Source organism: Micromesistius poutassou (assembly GCF_964030765.1).
Source record: "Micromesistius poutassou genome assembly, contig: SCAFFOLD_131, whole genome shotgun sequence".
In the NCBI taxonomy this organism is placed as follows: domain Eukaryota; kingdom Metazoa; phylum Chordata; class Actinopteri; order Gadiformes; family Gadidae; genus Micromesistius; species Micromesistius poutassou.
In genome coordinates, this window is record NW_028177305.1 from 130,565 (window position 1) to 157,968 (window position 27,404).

The 27,404-nt window shown below is 43.7% G+C and overlaps 1 protein-coding gene across 2 annotated transcripts; it reads right to left on the minus strand.

The window, feature by feature from the left end:
* Positions 1 to 7,273: 7,273 nt before the first annotated feature.
* LOC311376279 (protein NLRC3-like) lies at positions 7,274 to 27,044 on the minus strand (the record flags this gene model as incomplete). Of its 2 annotated transcripts, none has more annotated exons than XM_084491123.1 (7): positions 26,999 to 27,044; positions 20,906 to 22,685; positions 17,195 to 17,368; positions 15,416 to 15,589; positions 13,263 to 13,436; positions 13,042 to 13,088; positions 7,274 to 7,830 (listed from the first exon to the last, which is right to left on the minus strand). In XM_084491123.1, exons 1-7 carry the CDS (start codon positions 27,033 to 27,035, stop codon positions 7,274 to 7,276), a joined length of 2,943 nt encoding a protein of 980 aa, XP_084347249.1. In that variant the 5' UTR covers positions 27,036 to 27,044. The 2 variants fall into 2 exon arrangements, with proteins under 2 accessions (XP_084347249.1, XP_084347248.1); XM_084491122.1 differs by lacking the exon at positions 26,999 to 27,044 and adding an exon at positions 20,309 to 20,482 and having other exon boundaries at positions 20,906 to 22,644.
* Between the last annotated feature and the right edge of the window lie 360 nt (positions 27,045 to 27,404).

A 27,404-nucleotide genomic window follows, 5' to 3' on the forward strand; every position in this document is an offset into this window, starting at 1 on the left:
GTAGTCATATTACACTGTTCTATTCTTTTTGAGTGAAGCACAAGTGGGGCACTAAAGGTCCCATGCTACTTTATGGGTGCTTTTATATCAGTGTTAGTGGCCCCTAATATAGTATTTGAAGACTCATTCCCGAAATTCAGCCTTGGTTCAGAATTACAGCCACTGAGAGCCAGTCCCACAATGAGCTCTCCACAAACATGCCGTTTCTGTGTCTGTAGTAGGCCTGGGCAATAAAACAAATTATCGTATTGTGATTTTGGTCAATATCAAAATAAAACATGTTCAATATATATCGATAAGAGACTGGACCACCGAATCTAGCAGCTGGGTTTGTTACACAAACACGGTTCCATACTTATTTACAATATTTGGGTATTTTTCATTGTTCTATTGACATTGGAGCATTTATCAATAAAGAACAGTGGAAGGTCATATTAAGTGTAAAACAGAAGTGTTTAAATCCAGCATGGTAACTCCTAGTCTTTTCAGGTCATTAAAATGTTCAATAGTCATCGTCATCGATCAATATGATCAAGTTATATCGTTATATGTCTTCCGGCCACACCGCCCAGGCCTAGTCTGTAGCTTTAGACGCTGATGAGGAGGAGAGAGGCGGGTCAAGGTGGAGGCTGGGGGCGTGGCCCTGAGCAGCTAGCGGCCACGGTACAGCGCTAGCGTTTACAGCGGACCTATTGCAGCGGCTCGGGTTCATAACGTCACCCAGAGGCACACACAGCTCTTTGGCTGTGTTCTGTAAATCTTCTAGAACACTCCGGGTTCTCCGGCGGGAGTCCTGGAGCTCTGTGTCTAAATGATATGGTATTATATATAGATATAATATATATTATCACGGACAAAAGCTGTGTGTGCCTCCCGATGATATGAAGGACTTTGTGGGGTTCTCTGCTCTCTGGCCGAGATAACCCCCACTACGAGTCTCATTGTGGAAGTGCCCGAGACCTCAAAGAAAGAGTCTTTCCACTAAATGGGAGCTTTACGCAAGCTCGCGTTATTGTCTTGTGTGTCATGCGGCAAAACACCAACAGCAGAACGGTTATCCAAATGACAAAGGAGTGTACAACACTTGCGTTACAGTGTGTGTATCCACACACACACACACACACACACACATGTGGCGCTCGCACGGTCGTAGCTCATTGTCTCATTGGCGGGCTGAATTCTGTGGGCGGGCCGAGCAGAGAAAGGGGAGGTAACCTGACCCCTTATAACGTCATACGGGGCAGATTCCAGACCGGCCCGTCTGAGCTTTCATTTTCTTCAAAGGCCGAGCAGGATACCTGGTGCTTGTTTTATACCTAACGCCATTTCTAGCCACTGGGGGACCCTAGGCAGGCGAGGGGAACTCATATTAACGTCAGAAAACCTCATAAAGTCACTTTTTTTTTTTCATGCCATGGGACCTTTAATGTAAAGGCTATAATCCCTTAAAACTCCCGTAAGAGTTATTTATATTTATGATGATGTAGATATGGTTATCTATCCAGTTTCTAAAGCCAATAGGGCTGTCAAAGAATGTTCTAAATTTGAATATATATTCGAATCGTTTTTAAAAACAAGACATTCAAAGGTGAAAGTTAATATTCAAATGTGTAAACACACACACACCCGCGGCCGCCGCGGTGCGGCTGTCTGCTCTGTGAGTGGGCGACCAGAACACTACAAGACAACAGACTAGAGTCAAGAGGGTCGGGACCTTAAATTGAACAAAACTCTTGATCAGCCCTCAGCATTTGTTTATTGTTGTTGTTTATTTAAACCAGGAGAGAGAGAGAGAGAGAGAGAGGTCTGCGGTCTTGGCCATTAGTTCATTTACTTATGTTTGTGTAGGTAATATGTTGTCAAATATGTTTCAACTTAGATAAACTACCTATACAAGTACTTATGTCTCGTTGTATTAGTTTGTCCTGTTATTGACGTAATGCGCGTCTTTGACATAACGCGCAAATAAAGATATTCAAATAGTTTGAATATATGTGGGGTTCTTTTTAGAGAGAATCTTCTTGATTTGGCTGTGGACTATCTACGATACTATCTACGATAATAAATAAACACTATGGAAACCCCGCCCCATCTGACTCTCCCTCTCGTTGATTTGATCCTCTTTTTAAAGACGTACACAAAGCGGACCCGACCCCCCCCCGCGGGGCGTCTGGTCCCGTTAAAACGGCCAACGGCGTTGACGTTCTCCACGATAAAGCGTTAGCCCAGACGTTAGCTACCAGGGGGCTAACGCCGCGGGGTCCCGCCGGACGCGCTCGCGCCGCACGGACGGTCTCCGACCTCGTGAGTGTCGTTTGTTTTACTCCGTATCGACGGTTGGAAACGACGTCGATCTTCTCCGACGCGGGAGACGGACACTGAGTTTTTGTGACGTGAGGATGTGGAGGAAAACTGAAACCCAAGAGTCCCCGGCCCTCAGCCAATCGGGTGGCTGTGTCGGCGGCGGGGGGTCCGCGCACACGCACACCGGGACGCAGCGGTTCGAGAGCAGGACGTGCTCCTCCGCCCGTGACCTTATTAGGACGTGTGTACCTGACTCATCGTGGACGGTTGTTGACGTTGAATCGATTCCATTTATTTCAGACACAGTCGATAGAAATGAACCGTATCTATATATGAAGGCATTCAGAACGCCAGGACACGCCCATGACCTTATTAGGATGTGTACGCTGTATTGCTTTTGGACGGTTATTAACGTTGAATTGAATTGATGACATTTATTTCAGACACGTCGATACAAACCAAACGTATCAAAGATACAAAACGAAATGAAAAGCACGACAAATCAACAAACAAAAACTGTGTTCAAATGATTTCTTCTTCTTATTCTTATATTAGTCTATTTACTAAAGGCATTCAAAACGTCATGACCTTATTAGGACATGTATACTGTACTACTTTTCAGCAGCTAATGTTGGTCAATATGAAACGTCTATTTACTAAAGGCATTCAAAACGTCACGCCACGCCCGTCACGTTACTTTGAGATCTATACTATACTGCTTCTTACTCAAATGTACTAAAAGCCTCACTGAATCGTTTAGAGAGGTATGTCATTAACACGTGTAATTAATGCGCCCCTCCAGATGATATTGTGTTCCTAAACACCTGCGTTGTGTTCTCCCACGTCTCTGGCACTTCAACGACAAGTAGAGACTCGTAGTGACATTTGTTTTCTTCAGAGTTCATCTGGACTCTGCATAGCCCCCCCCCCTTACACCCCTCCTACACACATGCTCTACAGCGTTTACTGACATTTACCCGCTCACGCACACATTCACACACCGATGGCGTCTCAAACACACACACGCGCACACACAGACAAACACGCACACGCACGCACACACACACACAGACAAACACGCACACGCACGCACGCACACACACACACACACACACACACACACACACACACACACACACACACGTGCACACACACACACAAGCGCACGCACACACACAGACAAACACACACATAAACACACAAACATGCGCACACACACACAAACATGCGCACACACACACACACGTGTGTCGACCACGCAGAGCGACAGCCGGCCGGTCGGGAGCGATTCACCTTAACCTGGTTACCAGCCCGGTTACCAGCCCGGTTACCAGCCGTCGGTTACCAGCCGTCGGTTACCAGCCCGGTTACCAGCCCGGTTACCAACCGTCGGTTACCAGCCCGGTTACCAGCCCGGTTACCAGCCGTCGGTTACCAGCCGTCGGTTACCAGCCCGGTTACCAGCCGTCGGTTACCAGCCGACGCGCTCTACCTCCTGAGCCAACGGCGGCCCCGCCGCTTACTGTATGTTTGGATGTCCTGGCACTGAATGAACCCAGCCGGCCAGGTGACCCACACACCAGGCCACTGCACCGCCTGCAGACAGCCCGCCAGGTGACCCACACACCAGGCCACTGCACCGCCTGCAGACAGCCCGCCAGGTGACCCACACACCAGGCCACTGCACCGCCTGCAGACAGGTGCACCACACACACACACACACACACACACACAAACACACACACACACAGCGCTCCGTGGCTCCACGTCGCCGTCGTCTCCTCGTCCTTCTCCGCTGACTCCGCCTCCTCCCGGGTCCACCGGTCGACCCCCCCCCCCTCGCTACTCTCGGCTGCCGACGCCCCCCCCCCCCCCCCCCCCCGGTCGAAAACACGTCTTTGACATGAACGCAACTCGCCGCGGCGACGCGTGACGGCCCCGCCCTCACGCCTACACCGCTGGGACGGCTGCTTTTGTCCCCCCCCCCCCCCCACCTGTGGGAGGGGGGGCGGTTCTGGACTCTGTTTTGTTTCCGCCGTGTTGGGGGGGGGGGGGGGGGGGGGGTCACGCCCATCTCCTTTTTTGGGCTGCTTCCTGCCCTTTGTTCTTTTTTCCCGCCGTTTTTCTCCATTCACCTTGTTTGTCGTTCGGGGCGTCGTTGGTTTGAGGATTTAAAGCCGGCCTTTTCAGTGGACCTGGTCACAGCGTTGGCTGACTCAGCGCCCCGTCTCCACGGTAACCTCCTCTGACTCAGCGCCCCGTCTCCACGGTAACCTCCTCTGACTCAGCGCCCCGTCTCCACGGTAACCTCCTCTGACTCAGCTCCCCGTCTCCACGGTAACCTCCTCTGACTCAGCACTCCGTCTCCACGGTAACCTCCTCTGACTCAGCTCCCCGTCTCCACGGTAACCTCCTCTGACTCAGCGCTCCGTTTCCACGGTAACCTCCTGTGACTCAGCGCTCCGTCTCCACGGTAACCTCCTCTGACTCAGCGCTCCGTCTCCACGGTAACCTCCTCTGACTCAGCTCCCCGTCTCCACGGTAACCTCCTGTGACTCAGTGCTCCGTCTCCACGGTAACCTCCTCTGACTCAGCGCTCCGTCTCCACGGTAACCTCCTCTGACTCAGCTCCCCGTCTCCACGGTAACCTCCTCTGAATCAGCGCTCCGTCTCCACGGTAACCTCCTCTGACTCAGTGCTCCGTTTCCACGGTAACCTCCTCTGACTCAGCGCTCCGTCTCCACGGTAACCTCCTCCTCCAGCAGGGGGACCTCCTCTCTCAGACCTCTCCTCCACAGAGGTACCGTATCTGGACTCAGGGCCGGTCGCTATGGAGACAGGAGTGACGTACGGTCATGAGGTCACGAGGACGCTCCGCGTCATTTATCAGCAGCGACGGCCTTAAGTTATGATCACTTCAAGATGTGATGATGTCACTAACGATGATTATTAAATGTGTCAGAACTGAAGCTCTGCCCTCACGCGTCTGCCCTCATTTCACACGCGGGGTGGTCGTTACCGAGGTTACGGAGACACGGAGACGATACACAACACGACACACACCCCTCTTCCACACACCTGGAACTTCACGGGCTACAGTCGACTCTCTACTGCCTCTGTTCCTCCCTCAACTCGCCACCACTTAGCTTAGCTTGGTTCCAGGCACGTCGTGTTTCCATCCACAATAAAGGAGCTCTTCAGCGTGGGCGGGTGGTCATAGCACGCGTCATAGTACGCCACACTGCGACACACATGCGACCACACCACACATACACACACTCTACACACAGCAGCGTCTCCAGCGGGGTCACCATCCACTCCGTGTTCTTGTGCGCTGATCCTGTTCAATAATCAATCACTATTGTTGGCTGAACACTGAGGCTAGTGTTTAAACGATGCCGGGGGTCGGGTGTCAGGCTCGGACGTCACGCTCATCATCATCATCCAGTAGCGTCACTCTCTGGCCAATCAGTGGCCAGCCTGTTGACGTCTCACTAAAGTATCAGATCGGCTCTACTGGAACCTGTATCTGTATTTTAGAAAAACTGAAGTTTATATATAAACTAGACTCAGGATTTTCTAAAATACCTAACTATGAAGGCTTGTTGGAATCTGTAACCTGACACCATCAACCTGGTCTCAGTAAGAATCAGATCAGTAGCATTCTGAGCCCTTAGGACTGAGGCTGTACTGTTCAGTTTGGCCGCCAGAGGGCGCCGCTGGCTCTGTGGTTGGTCGGTCAATTAAAGAGGACGGCGTTAGTCGAGATGTCCATTCAAAGGTCAAAAGGAAAAGGAGGGAGATGGAGGGGGGAGAGGGAGACGGAGGGAGACTGGGGGGGAGAGAGGGAGACGGGGGGGAGAGAGAGAGACGGGGGGAGAGAGAGAGACGCAGAGAAAGAGAGAGAGTGGGGAGAGAGAGAGAGAGAGAGAGAGAGACGGGGAGAGAAAGAGACAGACAGACAGACAGAGACGGAGAGAGAGAGAGTGAGTGTGTGTGTCCGGCCGTCTGTCTGTGGTTTCTTTCTACAACTGACAGAGACACTGAGGCACCGGCCCCTCCCCCTAACCAAAACCCAGGGAGGAGGTCCCAGAATAATATCAGAACAACATTATTACTATTATTATTATATTCTTATTATTCTTAAGGCACTTATGTAACATTATTTAGTAATAAAAGGAGAATGATGATGGGCTGAACACACGAGAACATTCAGTTGATCCACTGAGTTGTTTATTAAAATTATGCTTAATTCACAAATACAACAGAAAAATAGTCCCTTACATGTACACAATAAACACAAGGACTGAAACAATAGAAGCAGGAGACTTTACTAATCATAAACAGGTGTGCACATATTTTTAATAACTGAACATGTTCTGCTGCTGTTTGGTTCCCAACAGAACACCAGGAATCAATACTCAGTTTAAAGTATTTTACAACATAGACCTCCTGGTTATTATGAATGAAATATAAAATCTGCTTTAAATCAGGTTCCTTGTTAGGACACAAATAATGATATCAGAGTCCTTAAGAACAAAACTGTTCATGCCTGAAAATGTACAAAATTTGTAGCATAAAAAACATGTGATTTACATTCAATAGGTATTTAATATACATTTCAAATAAAAAATTAATTAATTAATTTAATTAATTAATTAAATTAATTAATAAATCTTAATAAAACCTGCTCAGGTAAGCCTATGGAAGATCTTAAAAGTCTCTTCCTTTCATGGTTTATCAGGATCAACTTTTCAGAAGCCCCACATGCCCCGTGTGTGTGTGTGTGTGTGTCTGTCTGTCTGTGCTTGTCTGTGTGTGTTGGTTTGTCTGTGTGTGTGTGTGCATGTGTTTGTGTGTGTTTGTCTGTGTGTGTGTGTGTGTGCGCGCATGTGTGTGTGTGTGTGTGCTCGCATGTGTGTGTGTGTGTGTGCGTGCGTGCGTGTCCGTCCGTCCGTCTGTTTTTTATCTACAGCCGACACAGAGACACTGATCCCCTTCCCCCTACACCAAACCTAAACCCAGGGAGGAGGTCCTCCTGGGTGAAGGAGGTCCTGAAGGTGTGGATGTGTGTCAGTGTGTCTGAGGACCCTCCTCCACCTGGGGACACTCTGTAGAAGGACAGAGTGCCAGCAGGCCGGTCCAGATACACTCCTACTCTGGTAGAGCCAGCGGGGGGGAGACGTATGACTGTCTGTCTACAGTTGTACCGGGCAGAGTAACGACTATCACGACAATCAAGACTCCAGGACTTGTTGTTCCCTCCAAGTGCGCTGTCATAACCCCGTCCTCTCCTTGTGATTCCTCTGTATGTCACTCCTATATGAACATCTCCTTCCCACTCTACCTCCCAGTAACAGCAGCCAGTCAGAGCCTCTCTACACAACACCTGGAGGGAGGAGTCAAATCTCTCTGGGTGATCCGGATACGACTGGTCCTCTCCAACCTCTGTCACCTTTCTGTTGTCCTCAGACAGAGAGAGGAGTCTGCCGGCTGTGTTTGGGTCCAGTGTGAGTTCACAGGCATCTGACGGAGAACAAGACATGATTATCTGCTCAACCATTCTTCATCATCATCATCATCATCATCATCATCATCATCACTAGTACTGCTCTCCTGCATTCTTCTTCTTTTTATTCTCTTTCAGACTCTTTTTTGGATCGCTCTCTCCTCTTCAAACATTAATATAGAAAGACAAAAAATATATCCTGTGATAGGTACTATAGTGGAATCATGTGCTGTCGATTTTCTAAGCAATAGTACACATTGTGTTTAAGATAATTAAAGTTAAATTTTGAAAATGAGAAATCCCAATGAAAACATTGAAACCAAGACTAATGTATAAAGTGCATTTACTCTCACAATATGTACACTACATAAACATAATATACATCAAAATGTTTGGTATGATGAGCTTATTACTCACATGTGAACAGTGCTTTAAGTGGGCCGGTACGCACCGGTACGGAGTACCGGCACTTCTCAATTTTAGCCTCTGGCGTACCGGGACTTTTTACGGCGTACCGGGACTTCCCATGGGCTCACAGTACGCTGTCCTTTTCTATTTCTCTCTTTGCGGTTCACACTCCTATGGCTATAACTACATTTCCCAGTGTGCACTGGTACGCACCGCACTCCCCCCGCGCGAGAACAAAGACGGGTTTCTATGGTGAGAGCAAGTCTCGCGAGTCGAGTTTGCTGGTCGGAAAGGACGTGACGTAAAATCTCATGGACGGCGGCGCTGAATGCAAACAACAACGCTAGTCATTTGCCGGCTGAGTCAGATGGTGTAGCGAACCTCGTTATGTTGGCGTGGCTCCAAAAAGGCCAAAAGAGAACCCGGACTGGTGACGGCGAGGATGACACAGGAGGACAGACAGGCGTTAATTTTGCAAGTGAAGAGCAGCCAGTTAGCAGTGACGTTAGCGCTTCTGCTAACACAGAGGGGGCTTCTGACTCACCTGTTGCTAGTGATGTCAACAATAACCCCACAAGACAAGAATGGCCAGACTGCTGGTCACAGGACCAAATAATGTATTTTTGCTCACAGAATGAGTGGCTTATAAGTAAAGACAAAAAGCTTGGATGCAAGGTATGTAGTAAAGTTAACTCTCTTGCTACCCAAACACAACAGGGACTGAGGTTGTCACATGAATGGAGTGGATGTTTAATCTCTACATTTGGAGCTGACAAGGCAAAACAACTGACATCTTTGCGTAAGAAGATTAAAGAACACAGAGAATCTAAGTCACACATAAAAGCAGCAGAGATAGAAAAAATCTCATCACGCAATGAGATACAAAAACACATTCAAGATATGCACAAGACTGAGTATGATACCAGTTGCAGAGTGTTCCGAACAGCGTACAAAATTGCTAAGCATGGACGTCCTTTTACGGATATGCCAGTTGATGTGAGATTGCAGGAGCTGAATGGAGTCAACATGGGTCGTGTTCTTCACTCAAATAACACATGTGCTGATATCATCGATCATATTTCAACAGAGATGAAGAAAAAAGTAGCAGATGACATAGTCAAGAACAGCCGAAAATTGTGTGTGTTGATTGATGAATCCACCACAATCAATGGAAAGTCTGTGTTGGTGGTGTGTTTGCGGTCAGCTATTGCCAACGCAGAGCCAGACACAATATTTTTTGACCTGCTGGAGTTGGATGGGACCACAGCAAATGACATAACAGAGACACTCCTAGCATGTCTTCATAAGAATGGCTTTGATGACCACTTCTTGAATGAGTGTTTTGTGGCATTTGGATGTGATGGAGCTTCAGTAATGCTGGGCAGAAGAGCCGGAGTTGCTACACAACTTCGCACCAGATTTCCACACCTGTATGTGTGGCACTGCTCAAATCATCGCCTGGAATTGGCAGTTGGTGATGTTGTCAAGGAGGTCAGTGGACTTAACCATTTTAAGATTTTTTTTGACAAGCTCTACACTCTCTATCACGCCTCACCCAAAAACAAAAGAGAACTGTGTCATTGTGCACAGAGTGTTGGACAACATCTCCTTACAATTGGACGAGTTCTATCAGTAAGATGGGTTGCTTCAAGTGAGAGGACTGTGAAAGCTGTATGGGAAAGCTACAGAGCTCTTCAGACCCATTTTTCCAGTGCTGCCAGTGATGTTACAAGGGATTCAACAGAGAGAGCGAAATACAAGGGACTCAATGATGTTTTCACCTCAAAGTCCTTTGTTTTCAATCTTGGTGTGATGTACGATGCCCTCACAGAACTCAGTGATCTGTCAAGGTTGCTCCAAAAGAGAGACATGACGCTGCCTGAAGCAGACAAGCTTCTGGCTCGACAGGTTCGAGTTTTTGAGTCAATGGTTTCCTTACCAGGCCCATACACAAAAAGTGTTCTTCAAGCTCAAACAGAGGGGTCCTTCAAGAATGTAGCCCTGCATGAAAATCAGAGAATTGTGAAGATCAACGCAGGACAGTTCTTCCGCAGCATGGCTGAAAATATTAAATGCAGGATGTCTCCAACAACTTCCTCTCATGTCAGCACACAAAAAAGCTCCTCCCACAAAGATGACAGTCAACTGACAACAGACATAAAGGTTCTACAGCCAGACGCTTGGTCGGAGGGAGAACTAAACGTCCTATATGGTGAAGAAGAGGTGCTCCGGTTGTGTGACAGGTTGAAAGTGGAAAAGAGAAGAAGTATTCAAGGATTTAGGGAGTACAAGGAGCTGAGGGGAACCAAGACCCCCGAAGCGCTTGAGCCTCTCCTCAAAGCGGTCAACACCATTGCTGTGTCGACGAGCGAGTGTGAGCGAGCCTTCAGCTGCATGAATAACATTCTAACTGATAAAAGAAACTCCCTGGCTGTCAACAGACTTTCACACTTGATCTTCCTGAAATCTAATGGCCCACCATTAGATCAATTCAGCCCTCAAAGTTATGTGATGTCATGGCTGGCAAAGGGGAGACGCAGCGCAAATGACAGGGAATGTGAAGCTCCAAGCCGTTTAAGGAAAGATGACCCCAAGACCTGCTGGAGCCTTTTTTGAGTAAGTTGAAATATAATCACAATTGTCTTATATACTTATAGTCCACTTCTTTTGACACATCTATACAATATAATGCCGTCCAGAACAGCAACATTGTCATGAATTCTGCTTCAAAAAAGCTCATTAATTTCTAACCATTGTTGTCTGGAAAAAATAATATATATTGTCATGACAGAAACACATGAGTATGTCATGTAATTGATTTACTTGCCAAATGCATAGCTTCTCTAATTTTCTCCATCTCTTCTCCATGTCCATCTTTGATGTGTGTGTCCACAGGCAGGGTATGTTCAGTACCAGACCAGTTGCCTTGAATGTCAACCTCCTTTGCAGGATTTGTTTGTGTAAGTATATGAAGAAGTTATTCATCAATCATATCAGTGTTGTTGGTCCTCCTAAATCTGTGAATTTGTTCATAGTCACACTGCAATTAAATTTAGGTCTAAAATAATAGACAGTTATTGTCTGCTTATTAATTATGATAGAAACAAACACAGGAGTATGTCATTAATTGATTTTCTCCATCTCTTCTCCATGTCCATGATCTTTGATGTGTGTCCACAGGCAGGGTATGTTCAGTACCAGACCAGTTGCCTTGAATGTCAACCTCCTTAGCAGGATTTGTTTGCATTTGTGTAAGTATATGAAGAAGTTATTCATCAATCATATCAGTGTTGTTGGTCCTCCTAAATCTGTGAATTTGCTCATAGTCACACTGCAATTAAATTTAGGTCTAAAATAATAGACAGTTATTGTCTGCTTATTAATTATGATAGAAACAAACACAGGAGTATGTCATTTAATTGATTTACTTGCAACTGCATAGCTTCTCTAATTTTCTCCATCTTTGATGTGTGTGTCCACAGCCAGGGTATGTTCAGTACCAGACCAGTTGCCTTGAATGTCAACCTCCTTTGTGGGATTTGTTTGCATTTGTGTAAGTATATGAAGATCTTATTCATCAATCATATCAGTGTTGTTGGTCCTCCTAAATCTGTGAATTTGTTCATAGTCACACTGTAATTAAATTTAGGTCTAAAATAATAGACAGTTATTGTCTGCTTATTAATTATGATAGAAACAAACACAGGAGTATGTCATTTAATTGATTTTCTCCATCTCTTCTCCATGTCCATGATCTTTGATGTGTGTCCACAGGCAGGGTATGTTCAGTACCAGACCAGTTGCCTTGAATGTCAACCTCCTTAGCAGGATTTGTTTGCATTTGTGTAAGTATATGAAGAAGTTATTCATCAATCATATCAGTGTTGTTGGTCCTCCTAAATCTGTGAATTTGCTCATAGTCACACTGCAATTAAATTTAGGTCTAAAATAATACAGTTATTGTCTGCTTATTAGTTATGATAGAAACAAACACATGAGTATGTCATTTAATTGATTTACTTGCAACTGCATAGCTTCTCTAATTTTCTCCATCTTTAATGTGTGTGTCCACAGCCAGGGTATGTTCAGTACCAGACCAGTTGCCTTGAATGTCAACCTCCTTTGTGGGATTTGTTTGCATTTGTGTAAGTATATGAAGATCTTATTCATCAATCATATCAGTGTTGTTGGTCCTCCTAAATCTGTGAATTTGCTCATAGTCACACTGCAATCAAATTTAGGTAACTGCATAGCTTCTCTAATTTTCTCCATGTCTGTTCTCCATCTCTTCTCCATGTCTGTCTTTGATGTGTGTGTCCACAGGAAATGGTAGGTGCCAGTTAGTTACCTTGTGCATCAGCCTGTATGCTACTTGAGGACTGCTCCCCTGAAAACCTCCCTTGGGCCACATGCAAGTGAACAAATATAATTTGTCTGGAAAGTTGAAAGTTCAATAAAATAATTTTCTTTTTAAAAATCAGCATCATGTTTTAGTATTTGAATATATCACTTAATGATCTGCCGGAACCGACCGCCCACTGCCCACCGCCCACCGCCCAATTTACCTGGCAACAGTTGTATAAGGGGAGTACCGGCACTTATTTCTTTCCACTTAAAGCACTGCATGTGAATATCTAAGCAATATATTGTAATACCTTCCAAGATATGAAACTTTTGGATTTCCAATTTCTACACACACATTACACTCAACCTTCAAAGGGAGTACAGGCTGGAGATGAACTGATGAACCATAGAACTGGTTATTGTATGTATGTATGTATGTATATGTATGTATGTACATGAAGTAAACAGACACTTACACTTGTTTAGAGCTGGTTTCAGCCTCCGCACTCCGCCGTGCTCCACACTGGGGGGAACAAAGTGAGAGCAGCATGTTGAAACATTCACCTTCATCATCTGCTGTCTCATCACTCTCTACACAACATGAGTGACAGCTGCCTTTTCAAACCGCTTCATCTAGCAGCGGCTTGAACCCTTGTAGGAGACTTTGTCCCTGAGTGGTGAGCTGTCCTCTCCATACCTGAGAGTGTCCAGTGTACAGCATGGATCCTCCAGTCCAGCAGAGAGCAGCGCAGCTCCAGAGTCTCCTGGGTGATTGTAGCTCAGGTCCAGCTCTCTCAGATGGGAGGGGTTGGAGCTCAGAGCTGAGGCCAGAGAAGCACAGCCTTCCTGTGTGACCAGGCAGCCAGACAACCTACACACACACACACACACACACACACACACACACACACACACACACACACACACACCATTTATTCTATCTAGCAGTTTGTACCAAAGTAAACACATTTAGAAAGTGTATTCATTCCATATGGAGGACAAGTAAAAGCTTTATTGATACTTTGGACTTGAAACAGGATCTTGGACTTGAAACAAATGATTTTTTCTCAATAGCTACAACTTATTGAGATATTGTTTGGTTAGAGTCAGGAGAAGTCTGCTGTGTTTGGTACACTAAGACTGTTTATCCACAGGTTCTAACATTGTGTAGAACCAGGGAGTGTTTTGTCAGCAGAGAAAAGAGCAACAGAAATGCATCGCACATGAGCAGCACTTACTGGAGTCTAGAATAACCAGTTTGAAGAAGAGGCTGATAACTGACCTGAGAGTTTCCAGTGTACAGTGTGTCCCCAGTCCAGCAGAGAGCAGCTTCACTCCTGAATCCTGCAGATCATTGGTACTCAGGTCCAGCTCTCTCAGACTAGAGGAGTTGGAGCTGAGAACTGAGGCCAGAGCATCACAGCATCTCTCTGACAGATGACAGCCATTCAGCCTTCACACACAATAAACAGAACATGTGTTTAAAATACAAGAATAACAAGAAACTGTGTTTAAAAATAACTCATTTACTTTTAAAATTATGAAAGAATTGTGTTGAAACCTTTATTAGAGGTGTTTTATTAATTTAACAAAAATATATTAGTCAATTCGATCCTTATGTTATTGTATATTGGGTATAAAATGTATGGTATTTAATAGTTGTTTTGTAGGGTTTGAAAAGCAATTTGTATATTAATGACATCTATTGGAGTATATTGTGTATTTTTTATTCCAATATTTTGTTTTATTCAAAGACAGCATTTGTGGGTGCAGGGTGTCAGTTGTGTGCTGCTTCACTTTACGTGTGTGCTCAATGAATCGTTTCTGCCTCACAGACTTTTTTGTTGCTCTCACGAACAAAGAACTGCTGAGTGCGAGTGCAGTTAAAGTGTTTACAATAATGATTTGTGCGCACGGATGTGTTCGTTGTTCATCCGCGCAAAGTCATGTTTGCTTGCGCCTTTTGTCAGTGAAATGCCGCCATAAACGTTGCAGGCCTGTACGGGCTCAGTGTTGCAACACGATAGACTCTTCGCCCTTAACGCGTGCAAGAAAAAGTCCTGGTACCGTTATAGGGAGTGGAGAAGACTAAGGTTACCATCCAAAACATCCCGACACAAACAGAAACACGAATAAAACCATCCCCATATACACTCTCTCCGGTACTCCTTTAACCGCCAAACAACTAAGAAGTAAATGTTTAAACATCATTCAGCTGGGCGATCTCCACAGAGAATAAAGTACTCTCCTCCTTTGTCTCTTCCCTATCTCTCCTTTTCCTGCTCACTCGTGACCTCTCACCCTTCCCCAGAAGACCCTGAAGTCTCTATATCAACCCATCCTATTGGTTCAACCCAAATAGTGTCCATATAACCAAATGTACTGAACAAGGTTACAAACGTTTTATAATAGTGAGTTATCTCTTCAGCCTGGTTTAACAATATGACAATATTTTTCCAGAACCAATTCATATTTGTGATTAAATGTTTTGTAATTTGAATAATGAATACATTTTGTGTGACAATTGCAAGTTTCAAATATTTATTTTTATATTTTCACAGAGACCCTCCAAAATGTTGCTGTTGAGGCTTTGAGGGGGTCTTAAGTGTCCAACTAGAGGTCCCCTGTATTTCACCCTTATCTTAACTAACCGTCCCGTACATGGGAGACACTATCTTTATATTTTGTGTTCATGTTTGTTTTTATAATTAAAAATTTGCAAGCATATGGATCTATGACTATATCCACCTAAACAACAAGATGTAGCATTTCTATGATACCAAAGTTATGAATGAGTTATCAGCTGAGTAATATAACTGTTCTCTGATATGGAACTTGTAGTGTATTGACCTGAGAGTTTCCAGTGTACAGTGTGGACTCCCCAGTCCAGCAGAGAGCAGCTTCACTCCTGAATCCTGCAGATCATTGGTGCTCAGGTCCAGCTCTCTCAGACTAGAGGAGTTGGAGCTGAGAACTGAGGCCAGAGCTTCACAGCATCTCTCTGACAGATGACAGCCATTCAGCCTTCACACACAATAAACAGAACATGTAGGAACTGTGATTAAATGTTATCCGAATTGTAACCAGTCTCTTTACATATATGAAAAAAATGAAATAATAAGAATAACCTGGAACATTAAATATTAAGATATGGATGTTAAATTATCAAACTAAAGTTATCATTATACTTCACTTAACAATACAGTTTTATGAATAGGCAGCAGTGTTGTAGGACTCGAGTCCGACTCATCAGCTAAATTAGAGACTTGTGACTTGACTTGGACTGGAGCACTGAATGACTGGAACTCGGACTCGTGCATTCGGACTCACAAATTAAGACGAGGACTCAACTTTTTTTTGTCATTAGGTTATAATTGTATAATGTCACTAGGCTATAATTTGGTATATGATTTTAATATCTAGTGCAAGGGAATGTTACTGCTTCATGTCATACATTGCACGTAACGTTACATCATGTTCACGTACAAACTAACATTAACTTTACGGCGCCAAAGTGCCTGGAGACAATGCCCTGAAGATTGTCCATTTTGCTTTTAACTGCTATGATAGTTGGCTAGTGCAGTGGTCCCCAACCACCCGGCTGCGGAGCCAAGATCTGAATCTTAATCGGCTTAAGAGTGAGATCTTAGATTATGGGAGGTGATCCACAAAAGCCTATATGGTTGGAACTATGGGATGTCGGAGCAGAGGGTTTGTTTTTTAAATCTATCTCCAGAACGGTTCAAGCGGTGACTCCTCGTCGCTGGAGTGGTGGACTATAAGTAGACGAATAGTATTCACTTTAGCCTTACGGCATATTTATTCAACGTTCAGAAGAGCATACAGAATACACGACTGGCTGCCGCTTAGTCAGTCATTCAATAACAACGCTCACCCTGACTAGACGCACCAGTCTGGTAGAGCAGTGACATCATGACGTTACTGTATACCATGTAACACATTGTCAACAGGACAATACTGGTAGCCTAATACCACAGTACATGGAGTAAGGGCGCAATCACATATTAACCTATTTTCAAATAATTTGGGGGATAAGGGGGGGCCAACTTCAAACTGATTTGCTACCTTTGATACAATCGCTAAAAGTGTTCCATTCCCTACATCTGCTGGTGGAAAACCATCCAGCGCTAAAATAAGCACACAACATGTGTGCTTACTTTAGTGCTGGACTCAGACTCGACGTGGATCAATAGGAACTCGACTCGGACTTGACTCGTATGAGCAGTGGACTCGACTCGGACTTGACTTGGATTGGATTTTTTTTAATGACTTGGACTTGAACACTGGAGACCTGAACCAGACTTGGACTCGGGGCATAGTGACTCGACTACAACACTGATAGGCAGTTATTCAACTTTTTTTACTGTCTGACTACATGATAATCTGAATAAGAATGTTATACAACATACACATTATACCATCATTAACAAACTAAAAATATAATGTATACCTAAACTGTCATGGAAACACAAATATAAATACTGTACGTTGAGTTATTCTTATGAAAATAATATATTTATGACCTTACCTTTCTGGATGTAAATCTGCTAAACGTCTTCTGATATTTAACCTTGTGGTGTAACTTTTTGACCATTGATTAAAACTGACCTGAGAGTTTCCAGTGTACAGTGTGGACTCCCCAGTCCAGCAGAGAGCAGCTTCACTCCTGAATCCTGCAGATCATTGGTACTCAGGTCCAGCTCTCTCAGAATAGAGGAGTTGGAGCTGAGAACTGAGGCCAGAGCTTCACAGCATATCTCTGACAGATGACAGCCATTCAGCCTTCACACATAATAAACACAACATGTTAGGAACTGCGATTAAATGTTATCAGAATTGTTTTTGTTTTATTCAAAGACATCATTTGTGGATACAGGGTGTCAGTTGTGTGCTGCTTCACTTTACGTGTGCGCTCAATGAATCGTTTCTTTATAGACTTTATTGTTGCTCTCGGTACCAGAAAAAGTCCTGGTACCGTTATAGTGAGTGGAGAAGACTGAGGTTACCATCCAAAACATCCCAGACACAAACAGAAACACAAATAAAACCATCCCCACATACACTCTCTTCCGTACTCCTTTAACCGTCAAACAACTAAGAAGTAAATGTTTAAACATCATTCAGCTGGGCGATCTCCACAGAGAATAAAGTACTCTCCTCCTTTGTCTCTTCCCTCTCTCTCCTTTTCCCGCTCACTCGTGACCTCTCACCCTTCCCCAGATGACCCTGAAGTCTCTATATCAACCCATCCTATTGGTTCAACCCAAATAGTGTCCATATAACCAAATGTACTGAACAAGGTTACAAACGTTTTAAAAAAGTGAGTTATCTCTTCAGCCTGGTTTAACAATATGACAATATTTTTCGGGAACAATTCATATTTGTGATTAGATGTTTTGTAATTTGAATAATGAATACTGGACGTATTAAGCTTTTAAAATACATTTTGTGTGACAATTGCAAGTTTCAAATATTTAGGTGCCAAGCACAAAGTGCGAGGCAACCTATTGTAATTGTTAGTTTTATTATTATTATTATTATTATTATTATTATTATTATCAGGTGCCAAGCACAGAGTGCAAGGCAACCTATTGTAATTGTTAGTTTTATTATTAGGTGCCAAGCACAAAGTGTGCGAAGGCAACTTATTGTGATTCTAGTTATTATTATTTATATTCCGCCACGTTTGCATTGCACATTCTACACCGATTGCACGCTTTTTATGAAACTTACTAGACGCATAGAGGTTGACCCAAGATTAGCACACAGCAAATATTACACTGATTGGCCCAAAGGTGGCGCTATACCAACTGCCCAAAAATGCAAATTTTGCACAAGCATAACTCGCAACCGGTTTGACCTACACTCATGAAACTTTGTCCATACATGCATATCCACATGCTGAACAAATATGCCTCAAGAACCTATGACTTCCGGGTGGTCCGATTTTCCGCCATTTAGAATTTAGTTTAAAACAGTAAATTGCCTAACGATCCCAGGTTTAAGAGATAAGATAAACTGAACATATTTTCAAATAGGGCGTGGCATCGAAATGGGCGTGGCCTGTCACTAAAATCGCCACAGTTCATAGACCCAATGTTTGATTTGAGTGGGACCGACACAGTGGCTATTGGGGTCCAAAGTTTCAACTGCTCGGTTAATATGAAGTTAATTGCCCAAACAACATGGCCGCCAGAGGCTAAAATCCATCGAAAATCGTCTAAAATTAACTTAACGCCAAAAGGCTGGATTAACTTAACCCAATCATCATCAAACTTAATGGTTAGGTTAGGGTTAGGTTTATGGACTGCGTCATGGTCTGGTTAGGGTTAGGTTTGATGGTTTATTGGTCAGTAGGGTTAGGGTTAGGTTTGATGGTTTATTGGTCGGTAGGGTTAGGTTTGATGGTTTATTGGTCGGTAGGGTTAGGGTTAGGTTTGATGGTTTATTGGTCAGTAGGGTTAGGTTTGCTGGTTTTGTGACTGTACGTTGAAGGGCGTGTTCGTGCCGGGGCGGTCGGCTCAGCGGGGCGGTCGGCTCAGGCTTGGCACCTTAAACGCTGCTCACAGTTTTAATTCTTATTCTTATTTTTAGGCCACTTCGACTGCATTTTTCCCCTCCTGAACATATACGAAAACTCTTTTTTTTTTGGTGCATTTGTGGGGACTGGTGAAAAATGTGATATTCTAGCCGTAAAATTCACATTCGCCCCAAGGTGGCGCTATACCAACTGTTCAAAAGTGCAAACTTAGAAAAGCCTATTGGACCCATGCCCCAAAACCCACCGGAAGTCGGCTATTTGCATTTAAAATTTTCACTCTCCGTGGAAATTTTAACTTTTTCGCCTTGTATTTCAACAAACTCCTCCTAGGGAAATTATCGGATCTGCTTCAAAAATTTTCTGTACTGTCAAAAAATGGTGCTCAACCAACGCTGTGTTATTTGTGACTGTACGTTGAAGGCTGTGTCCGTGGCGTGCCGTCAAAGTTGGCCATTTTGAATTCCGTGGTCTTATTTTCGCTTTTTTCGCCTTGTATTTGAACGAACTCCTCCTAGGGAATTTATCGGATCTGCTTCACAATTGGTGAATACAGTCAAAAAATGGGCCTCAAGCAATGCCGTGTTATTTGTGACTGTACGTTGAAGGGCGTGTCCGTGGCGTGCCGTCAAAGTTGGCCATTTTGAATGGAATTTTTTCACTTTTTCACCTTGTATTTCAGGGAATTTATCTCATCTGCTTCTACAGATTACATAAATTTGCGAAAAATTAAAATTAAAACTGCACGCAGTGATGAATGGGACCTCGCACCGGCTTGCGGCCGCGTCACGTGCCGGCGTAACATGTGTGCTGCCACGTGCGCACATGTCACGACGGCACGCGACGCGGCCGCAAGCCGGTGCGAGGTCCTGTTCATCACTGCGCACAGTTTTAATTATTTTTATATTTTCCCAGAGAACCTCCAAAATATTGCTGTTGAGGCTTTGAGGGGGTCTTTGAGACAGCCATTCAGCCTTTACACACAATAAACACATGTTAGGAACTGTGATTAAATGTTATCAGAATTTTCTTAACATATGTGAAAAAAATGAAATTATTAGAATAACATTAAATATTAAGACATGGATGTCACATAGATGTTAAATTATCAAGCAAAAGTTATGAATGAGTTATCAGCTGAGTAATATAACTGTTCTCTGATATGGAACTTGTAGTGTATTGACCTGAGAGTTTCCAGTGTACAGTGTGGACTCCCCAGTCCAGCAGAGAGCAGCTCCACTCCTGAATCCTGCAGATCATTGGTACTCAGGTCCAGCTCTCTCAGACTAGAGGAGTTGGAGCTGAGAACTGAGGCCAGAGCTTCACAGCATGTCTCTGACAGATCACAGCCATTCAGCCTTTACACACAATAAACAGAACATGTCAGAAACTGTGATTAAAATAACATGCATATTTAAGTTATTCCATAATGAAGAAATGTTATTAGTTTACAAAATTACTAAATAATTAGATGTATAAATGTTCATTATATATTCAATATAAAATGTTAAGTAGTTGAGTTTTTAACTGAATACTACTATTGTTCTGAATATTCTCTTATTTTAACTGTAATACATTATACAATAATAGTACACTTACAGAGATTATTTGTATATTATAACTTTTATATTCTACTAGTATGTTTATTATTTTGTGAGTAGAATAGTAATACATGTTGTTATAAACCTACAGAGATGTTTTGCATATTATTTTAACATTATATTTCAGTTTTATGTATATTGTGTTGCATGTATTTTAATTCATGTTACTAGTGAACCTACATAGATGTTTTGGAGGCTTTGACCACTGGCAGCAGCCTCAGAAGACCCTCCTCTGAAGCAGAGTATTTCTTCAGGTCAAACACGTCCAGCTCCTCTTCTGATGTCATTAGGATGAAGGCCAGAGCTGACAGTTGAGCAAGAGAGAGTGTTTTTTGGGGGACACTTCCTGATGTCAGGTACTGTTCGATCTCCTTCACTAGAGAACTGTCGTTCAGCTCATTCAGACAGTGGAACAAGTTGATGCTTCTCTCTGGAGAGAGATCTCCATCTATCTTCTTCTTGATGTAAGACACTGTTCCCTCATTGGTCAGTGAGCTAGTTCCTGTCTGTCCCAGCAGACCTTGTAGGACAATCTGATTGGTCTCCAGAGAGAGGCCCAGGAGGAAGCGGAGGAACAAGTCCAGGTGTCCGTTCTCACTCTGTAAGGCCTTGTCCACAGCACTCTGGTAGAGGAGGAGGAGTTTATCTTCCCCAGAGGTGGGTTGTTCTTCTGAGAGCAGATTGATACCAGTATCGATGAAGATCAGAAAGACATAAAGGGCAGCCAGAAACTCCTGGATGCTCAGATGGACAAAGCAGAACACCTTCTCCTGGTACAGCACACATTCCTCTTTAAAGATCTGGGTGAACACTCCTGAGTGCACTGAGGCTGCTCTGATATTGATGCCACACTCTGCCAGGTCTGCCTCATAGAAGATCAGGTTGCCTTTCTCCAGCTGGTTAAAAGCCAGTTTTCCCAGAGTAACAATGATCTCCCTGCTCTCTGAACTCCAGTGTGGATCTGTTTCAGCTCTCCTATGATACTTCCTGTCCCCCTGTATGGACTGAACCCTCAGGAAGTGGCTGTACATCTGAGTCACGGTCTTGGGCATCTCTTCTATCTGGGATTTTTTGAAGCAGTCCTCCAGAACTGTAGCAGTGATCCAACAGAAGACTGGGATGTGACACATGATGTGGAGGCTTCGCGATTTCTTGACGTGGGAGATGATTGTGTTGGCCAGCGTCTCCTCTTTGAATCTTTTCCTGAAGTACTCCTCTTTCTGTGGGTCGGTGAACCCTCTCACCTCTGTCACCATGTCAACGCACTCAGAAGGGATCTGATTGGCTGCCGCAGGGCGTGTGGTTATCCAGATGCGAGCAGAGGGAAGCAGGTCGCCCCTGATGAGGTTTGTCAGCAACACATCCACTGAGGTGGACTCTGTGACATCAGTACAGATTGGGTTGTTCTGGAAGTTCAGAGGAAGTCGACACTCATCCAGACCATCCAAGATGAAGACGACTTGGAACTGGTGGTATCTGCAGATTCCTGCTTCTTTGGTCTCAATAAAGAAGTCATGAAGAAGTTCCTCCAAGCTAAACTTCCCTTTCAGTAAATTTAGCTCTCTGAAAGTTAAGAGAAATGTGAAGTCTATGTTGTGGTTGGCTTTGCCTTCAGCCCAGTCCAGAGTGAACTTGTTTGTTAAGACGGTTTTACCAATGCCGGCCACTCCAGTTGTCATTATTGTTCTGATTGGTGGATCTTGTCCAGGTAAGGGTTTAAAGATGTCTTCACATTTGATTGGTGTTTCCTTCTTGGCTGGTTTCCTGGAAGCTGTTTCAATCAGTCTGACCTCATGTTCCTTGTTGACCTCTCCACAGCCTCTCTCTGTGATGAAGAGCTCTGTGTAAAAGTCATTCAGACCTGTTTGCTGTCCTGCTTTAGCGATTCCCTCAAACACATGCATGAGCTTCTTCTTCAAATGAGACTTGAATTTACGTTGGCACTCGACAGCAGCAGATCCTAAATGAGAAAACAACAGAAGACATCAGTCAGTGGATGGTGAAATCAGTGGAAACATGTCAATTACTTGTGGTTCGAGAAGCTTTTTGTTTGTTATTTCCACAGCAATATGATTGGTCTAATGATAATAATAATAATAATGATAGTGAATCAGTCTAAAGTGACTTGATATGCTGATATAACAAGATAGTGCTGCACAGGGATGGACTGGGACAAACATTTGGCCCGGGACTTTGGGATGGAGAGGCCTTTTATGAGACTGCGGGAATAGCGTGCGTAGAATTTTGCCACTGTGTAAAATAATAAAAACTAGTCCTTATCCGTGGATATGTGCATTGCAACTACATGTCAATGTTGGGATGTGCATGTGTTTAGAATTTTGTGAAGATCACTGGGAAATATTTTATAAGCAATCTTGTCCATGTACAAAATATTAGAAATTGCATGTGCCTAGAAAGGTAAACCAAGGCTGAAAATGTTCTAAATAGTGCAAGATACAATTATTTTAGTGGAATGAAAAAAAGTGGGAAAGAATTGTCATATCTAACAACATACAAAGATGTCACATTGTCTGCCCCTCACTGCTGGTTACTGCTTCACATAAATCACAAATCAAGCTTTTATTTAACCAATGTTTGCAATGACAATATAGAAAAATGGCTCTGTCAGTCTCTGGCCAGGTATATATTGAGGGGCTATGTGACATTTCAGAGTGATAGGTCAAGCCGTTTAGGAGAAAAATGAGGACACACACACACACACACACACACAGACAGACATTCCTTGATTGATATAGTTGGATTTATATAGTTAGAGAAAACAAACAGCTTGTCATCAAAATAATCTGGATGTACAGCTCGCTCTGCTTCCTCTCTGCTGGACCCTGAATCTGCCGGTGTAGAGCTACATCTGCATGAAAAATACTATAGTTCTACACGTTAAACGTTTATTATACGGTTGTGCTCACTGAGCAAACCCAGGTTTAAACTTTAATACTTTTAGCTGGGGGGGGGGCGGAGAACTCTCATGGGGATTGGGCTTCACAGGGTTTGTTGGGGTTACCGGCGTTGCTGTGGTTACCGGTGTTGAAGTGTTCCAATGGTTTATTAGCGGTGGTATCTAATAAATCGCTGTCTAATCAATACTTCATTCACTGCCTCTTCCGTGGTCATTACAATATTATGAATAGACTGCGTCGGGTTCTCCGACATCTCTGGTACTTTTCCATAATTAGTTTAAGTCTTATTATATTGCCAAACATGCCCGCTAGCGCACCTGTCATAGCTATGCTGCTGTGTCCTGTTCCTGCCTTATCATTGGTCTCGCTGACAGGGGAGTCAACCTTGGCTTTTCCACGGAAAAGGTCGGTTAATTTAGCACATTTGGCTGTGTCTTGCTCTAACATTTTTTTTCTTTTCAACCTCAACTTCTGAGCGCCACCCAATTCTTTTTCCTCTCCACCACCTTTTTCTCCTTTTTGACATTTTACGTATTTCTGTGTAACTGAGATTAACTGGAAGTAAGTGACCGCCGTGTGTCAGACTGAGCCAATTAGAAATGACAGACCGCGGAGCAGTCCAAGTTTGGAGGGGCTGTTCGGCTGCTCGCTTTGGCCGCTCGCTTTGCCCCCATACACTCTAAATTGACAGTAATACATCGGCCCCGTTTCAGGCCAGAGCTCCGTTTCGCGCTGTAAGCAAATATCCAGCAGGCCAGCCCAAATCACAGCTTACTTAACTTGTTCTCTTTTTTTACATCTTCAATTGAAAAAAATATAATAATATTATATTATATTATATTATAAAACGGGGGGCCTAAATCAAGCAATCTGATTGGTTCCCAACCGTTGTATATTGAGCGTATACACACAGCTATGACGCCCGTTCAGTTTACAGAGTTCAGTATCACTCCGCGCCTAACTCTAACTGTTGTTTATGTATATATAAAAGCGATAGCGTAGTTCACTGAAGCCTAAAAAACATGTTGATTGCTGGAGAGGGTGGAAATGTTGTAAAGCAATAGGCACACGGTCGGCAATTTAGCCTTCTATCGAGTTCGAGTGAACTCGATAGAAGGCTAAATTGCCGGCGAACCAAGCTACCGTCTTTAGCCTAGCCTTCTCTCTGAAGGACGCTACAGTGTGTTGCATAGCAACCGCCGTACACTTTGCCGGCAGCCAGGAGGGACTACTTTTTTGTATTCGTTAAAAAAAATGCTTTTCCGACTTTCTAGCTTTTTCAAAATTGAGGGTGTCTATGACTTTCAATTCGCCATATTTACATAACCGTTTTATAAAAGCAATAGATCACTTCAGTCAGTGATATACGGTCATTATACCACAGTGAAGGGGGTCGCCGCCCCTCCGCTGCGCGTCGGGACGGACAACGCCCCTTAACTGTGGTATAATGAGCGTATACCACAGCCTGTCGTGATCTATTGCTTAAATATAAAATAAAAAATAAATAAAAAATTACGGCCGGCCGACTCGGCCTGAAATCGTCCGGCCGTTCAGGAAATCTCCCGAACCTCCCGATGGCCAGTCCGCCCCTGGTGTTGCATCTCTTGAGTTATTCTGCCGTTGATTTGCAGTTTATTGTTTAACATTCTTTAACCTGATGGACCCACAATAACCCCATTTATCTGGATCAAACCATTGACCATAAGGCCCTACAATAACCCTACATATCTGGATCAAACCATTTAACCTGATAGTCCCACAATAACCCTACAATAACCCTACATATCAGGATCAAACCATTTAACCTGATAGTCCCACAATAACCCTACATATCAGGATCAAACCATTTAACCTGATAGATCCACAATAACCCTACAATAACACTACATATCTGGATCAAACCATTTAACCTGATAGACCCACAATAACCCTACATATCTGGATCAAACCATTTAACCTGATAGACCCACAACAACCCTACATATCTGGATCAAACCATTTAACCTGAGGGGTATTCCATCAAAGTCGCTAACGAAAGCGGCAATTAGTTGGTTTAAGCCTGGTTAGAACTAGCGCCAACTTCCACTTGAGGCTAAAGCCGTTCCATCAACGCAGTTCAGCCGCGCCTTGCTTAGGTCAGTTCAAGCCAGGCTAATGTTATCCTGGATTACGCAAGTTCACAAGATATGTAACCAGCCCATAACCGTGAATGTCGAATCATGGATCAAATGTCCGAAAAGGACAGAGTGGGATCTTTACACGCATATAATAACTCAAAAAGGCAACACCGTAACCATTAATAGAAACAGGGAGGCTGCCTGGCACAAAAATCGGCGATCTGTTGAATGCATAAGTAGTATTAAGCGTAACATATTTTAATTTAATATTGACCATGGATTTAAAAGCAGGGAGTTAGTCTCGAGTTAACGTGTCGGACTTGCACCCGGTCGTCCGGGGTTCTATCCCCACGCAGGTAATATAGGAAGGATTACTAGAGAAATCAAATAACTTTTCATGCCATTTATTTTCCATTCCTTTGAATATTCTTAATTAGGGAATTAATAAAATTAATAAAGGGAATTACAAAATGAAGCCAACGCCAAGAATACTACGCATTAGTCTGGACGCGAACTCGGGTCGCACGTATGACAGGGCAAGTGCTAGACCATTCACCCAGCCGCTGATTACTGATTACGCGATAATACATAGATTTGTGTAAAAATGTGTTGAAAAAATAGCCACAGTAATAATAGATAGCAATTCATTGAATTATTTCATTTGCATCATTTAATCTTAGACCCTTAGTGAAAATATACGCTGTTTGTACTTCATATATGTACATTTATGACAAAATTGTGAGGACTAGGTTTGGTGGAACCTTCTGATGGTACACTTGTTGCTGACAGATGGATTTCTCTGAAACACCGCTCAAGTTAGCCTGACAGTTAACCTGCTCCCGACCAGGTTAGTTTGGTCGGATAAATTGCCATGGTTACTTCTTGGAAATTCCCTTAAGTGACGTTCATGGAACGCAAATCTAGCTGAAAGAAGCCCGGCTTTGCGTTTAGCTTGATGGTTATTTTGGTCGGATAAGTTGCCATGGTTACTTAAGCCACATAAATGCAACTCTAGCTGAAAGAAGCCAGGCTAAGTAAAATAAGCTTGGCTTTGCATTTAGCTTGGTTGATGGAATACCCCCCAGATACCCTTACCCTAACCCGAGGAAAGATATGTTGACATTGAAAAGATAGGGATGTAAAAAATCTCTATAATTTAGTGTGAGCAGAACAAATAAGAGTCTCTTCTGCACTTCAAAATAGTTATTCATTCTGTTTTCAAAATAAGAGTCTCTTACCTCCCCACAGTGTGTCAGCTGGTTCCTCCTGGTTCATCTGGCAGAGCTTTGTGTCTGCAGACTATTAGCAGATGGAGATGCTATTTAATGTTCATGTAGAGCTTAAGTAAAATATCTTGTTGGACATTTACACACCTTGATCAGCTCTGTTTGATGCTGTACAGACTGAGCCCTGGTAACCTTTGACCTCTGGTGGTGCCTGTGGAGAAAACACACACAGTAAACATAAACACACGTATACAAGAGGAGAGAGAGAGAGAATACTCTTCCTAACTTAGTAATGGTAGAGTCTGATAACAACCAACTGGTCTGTTGTCATGGTCTGTTTGAAACTCCTACCTCTCCTCTCTGGAGGGGCGTCCATCTTTAAAGTGAGGAAGATGATCCATAGACCAGTCACTCTTCA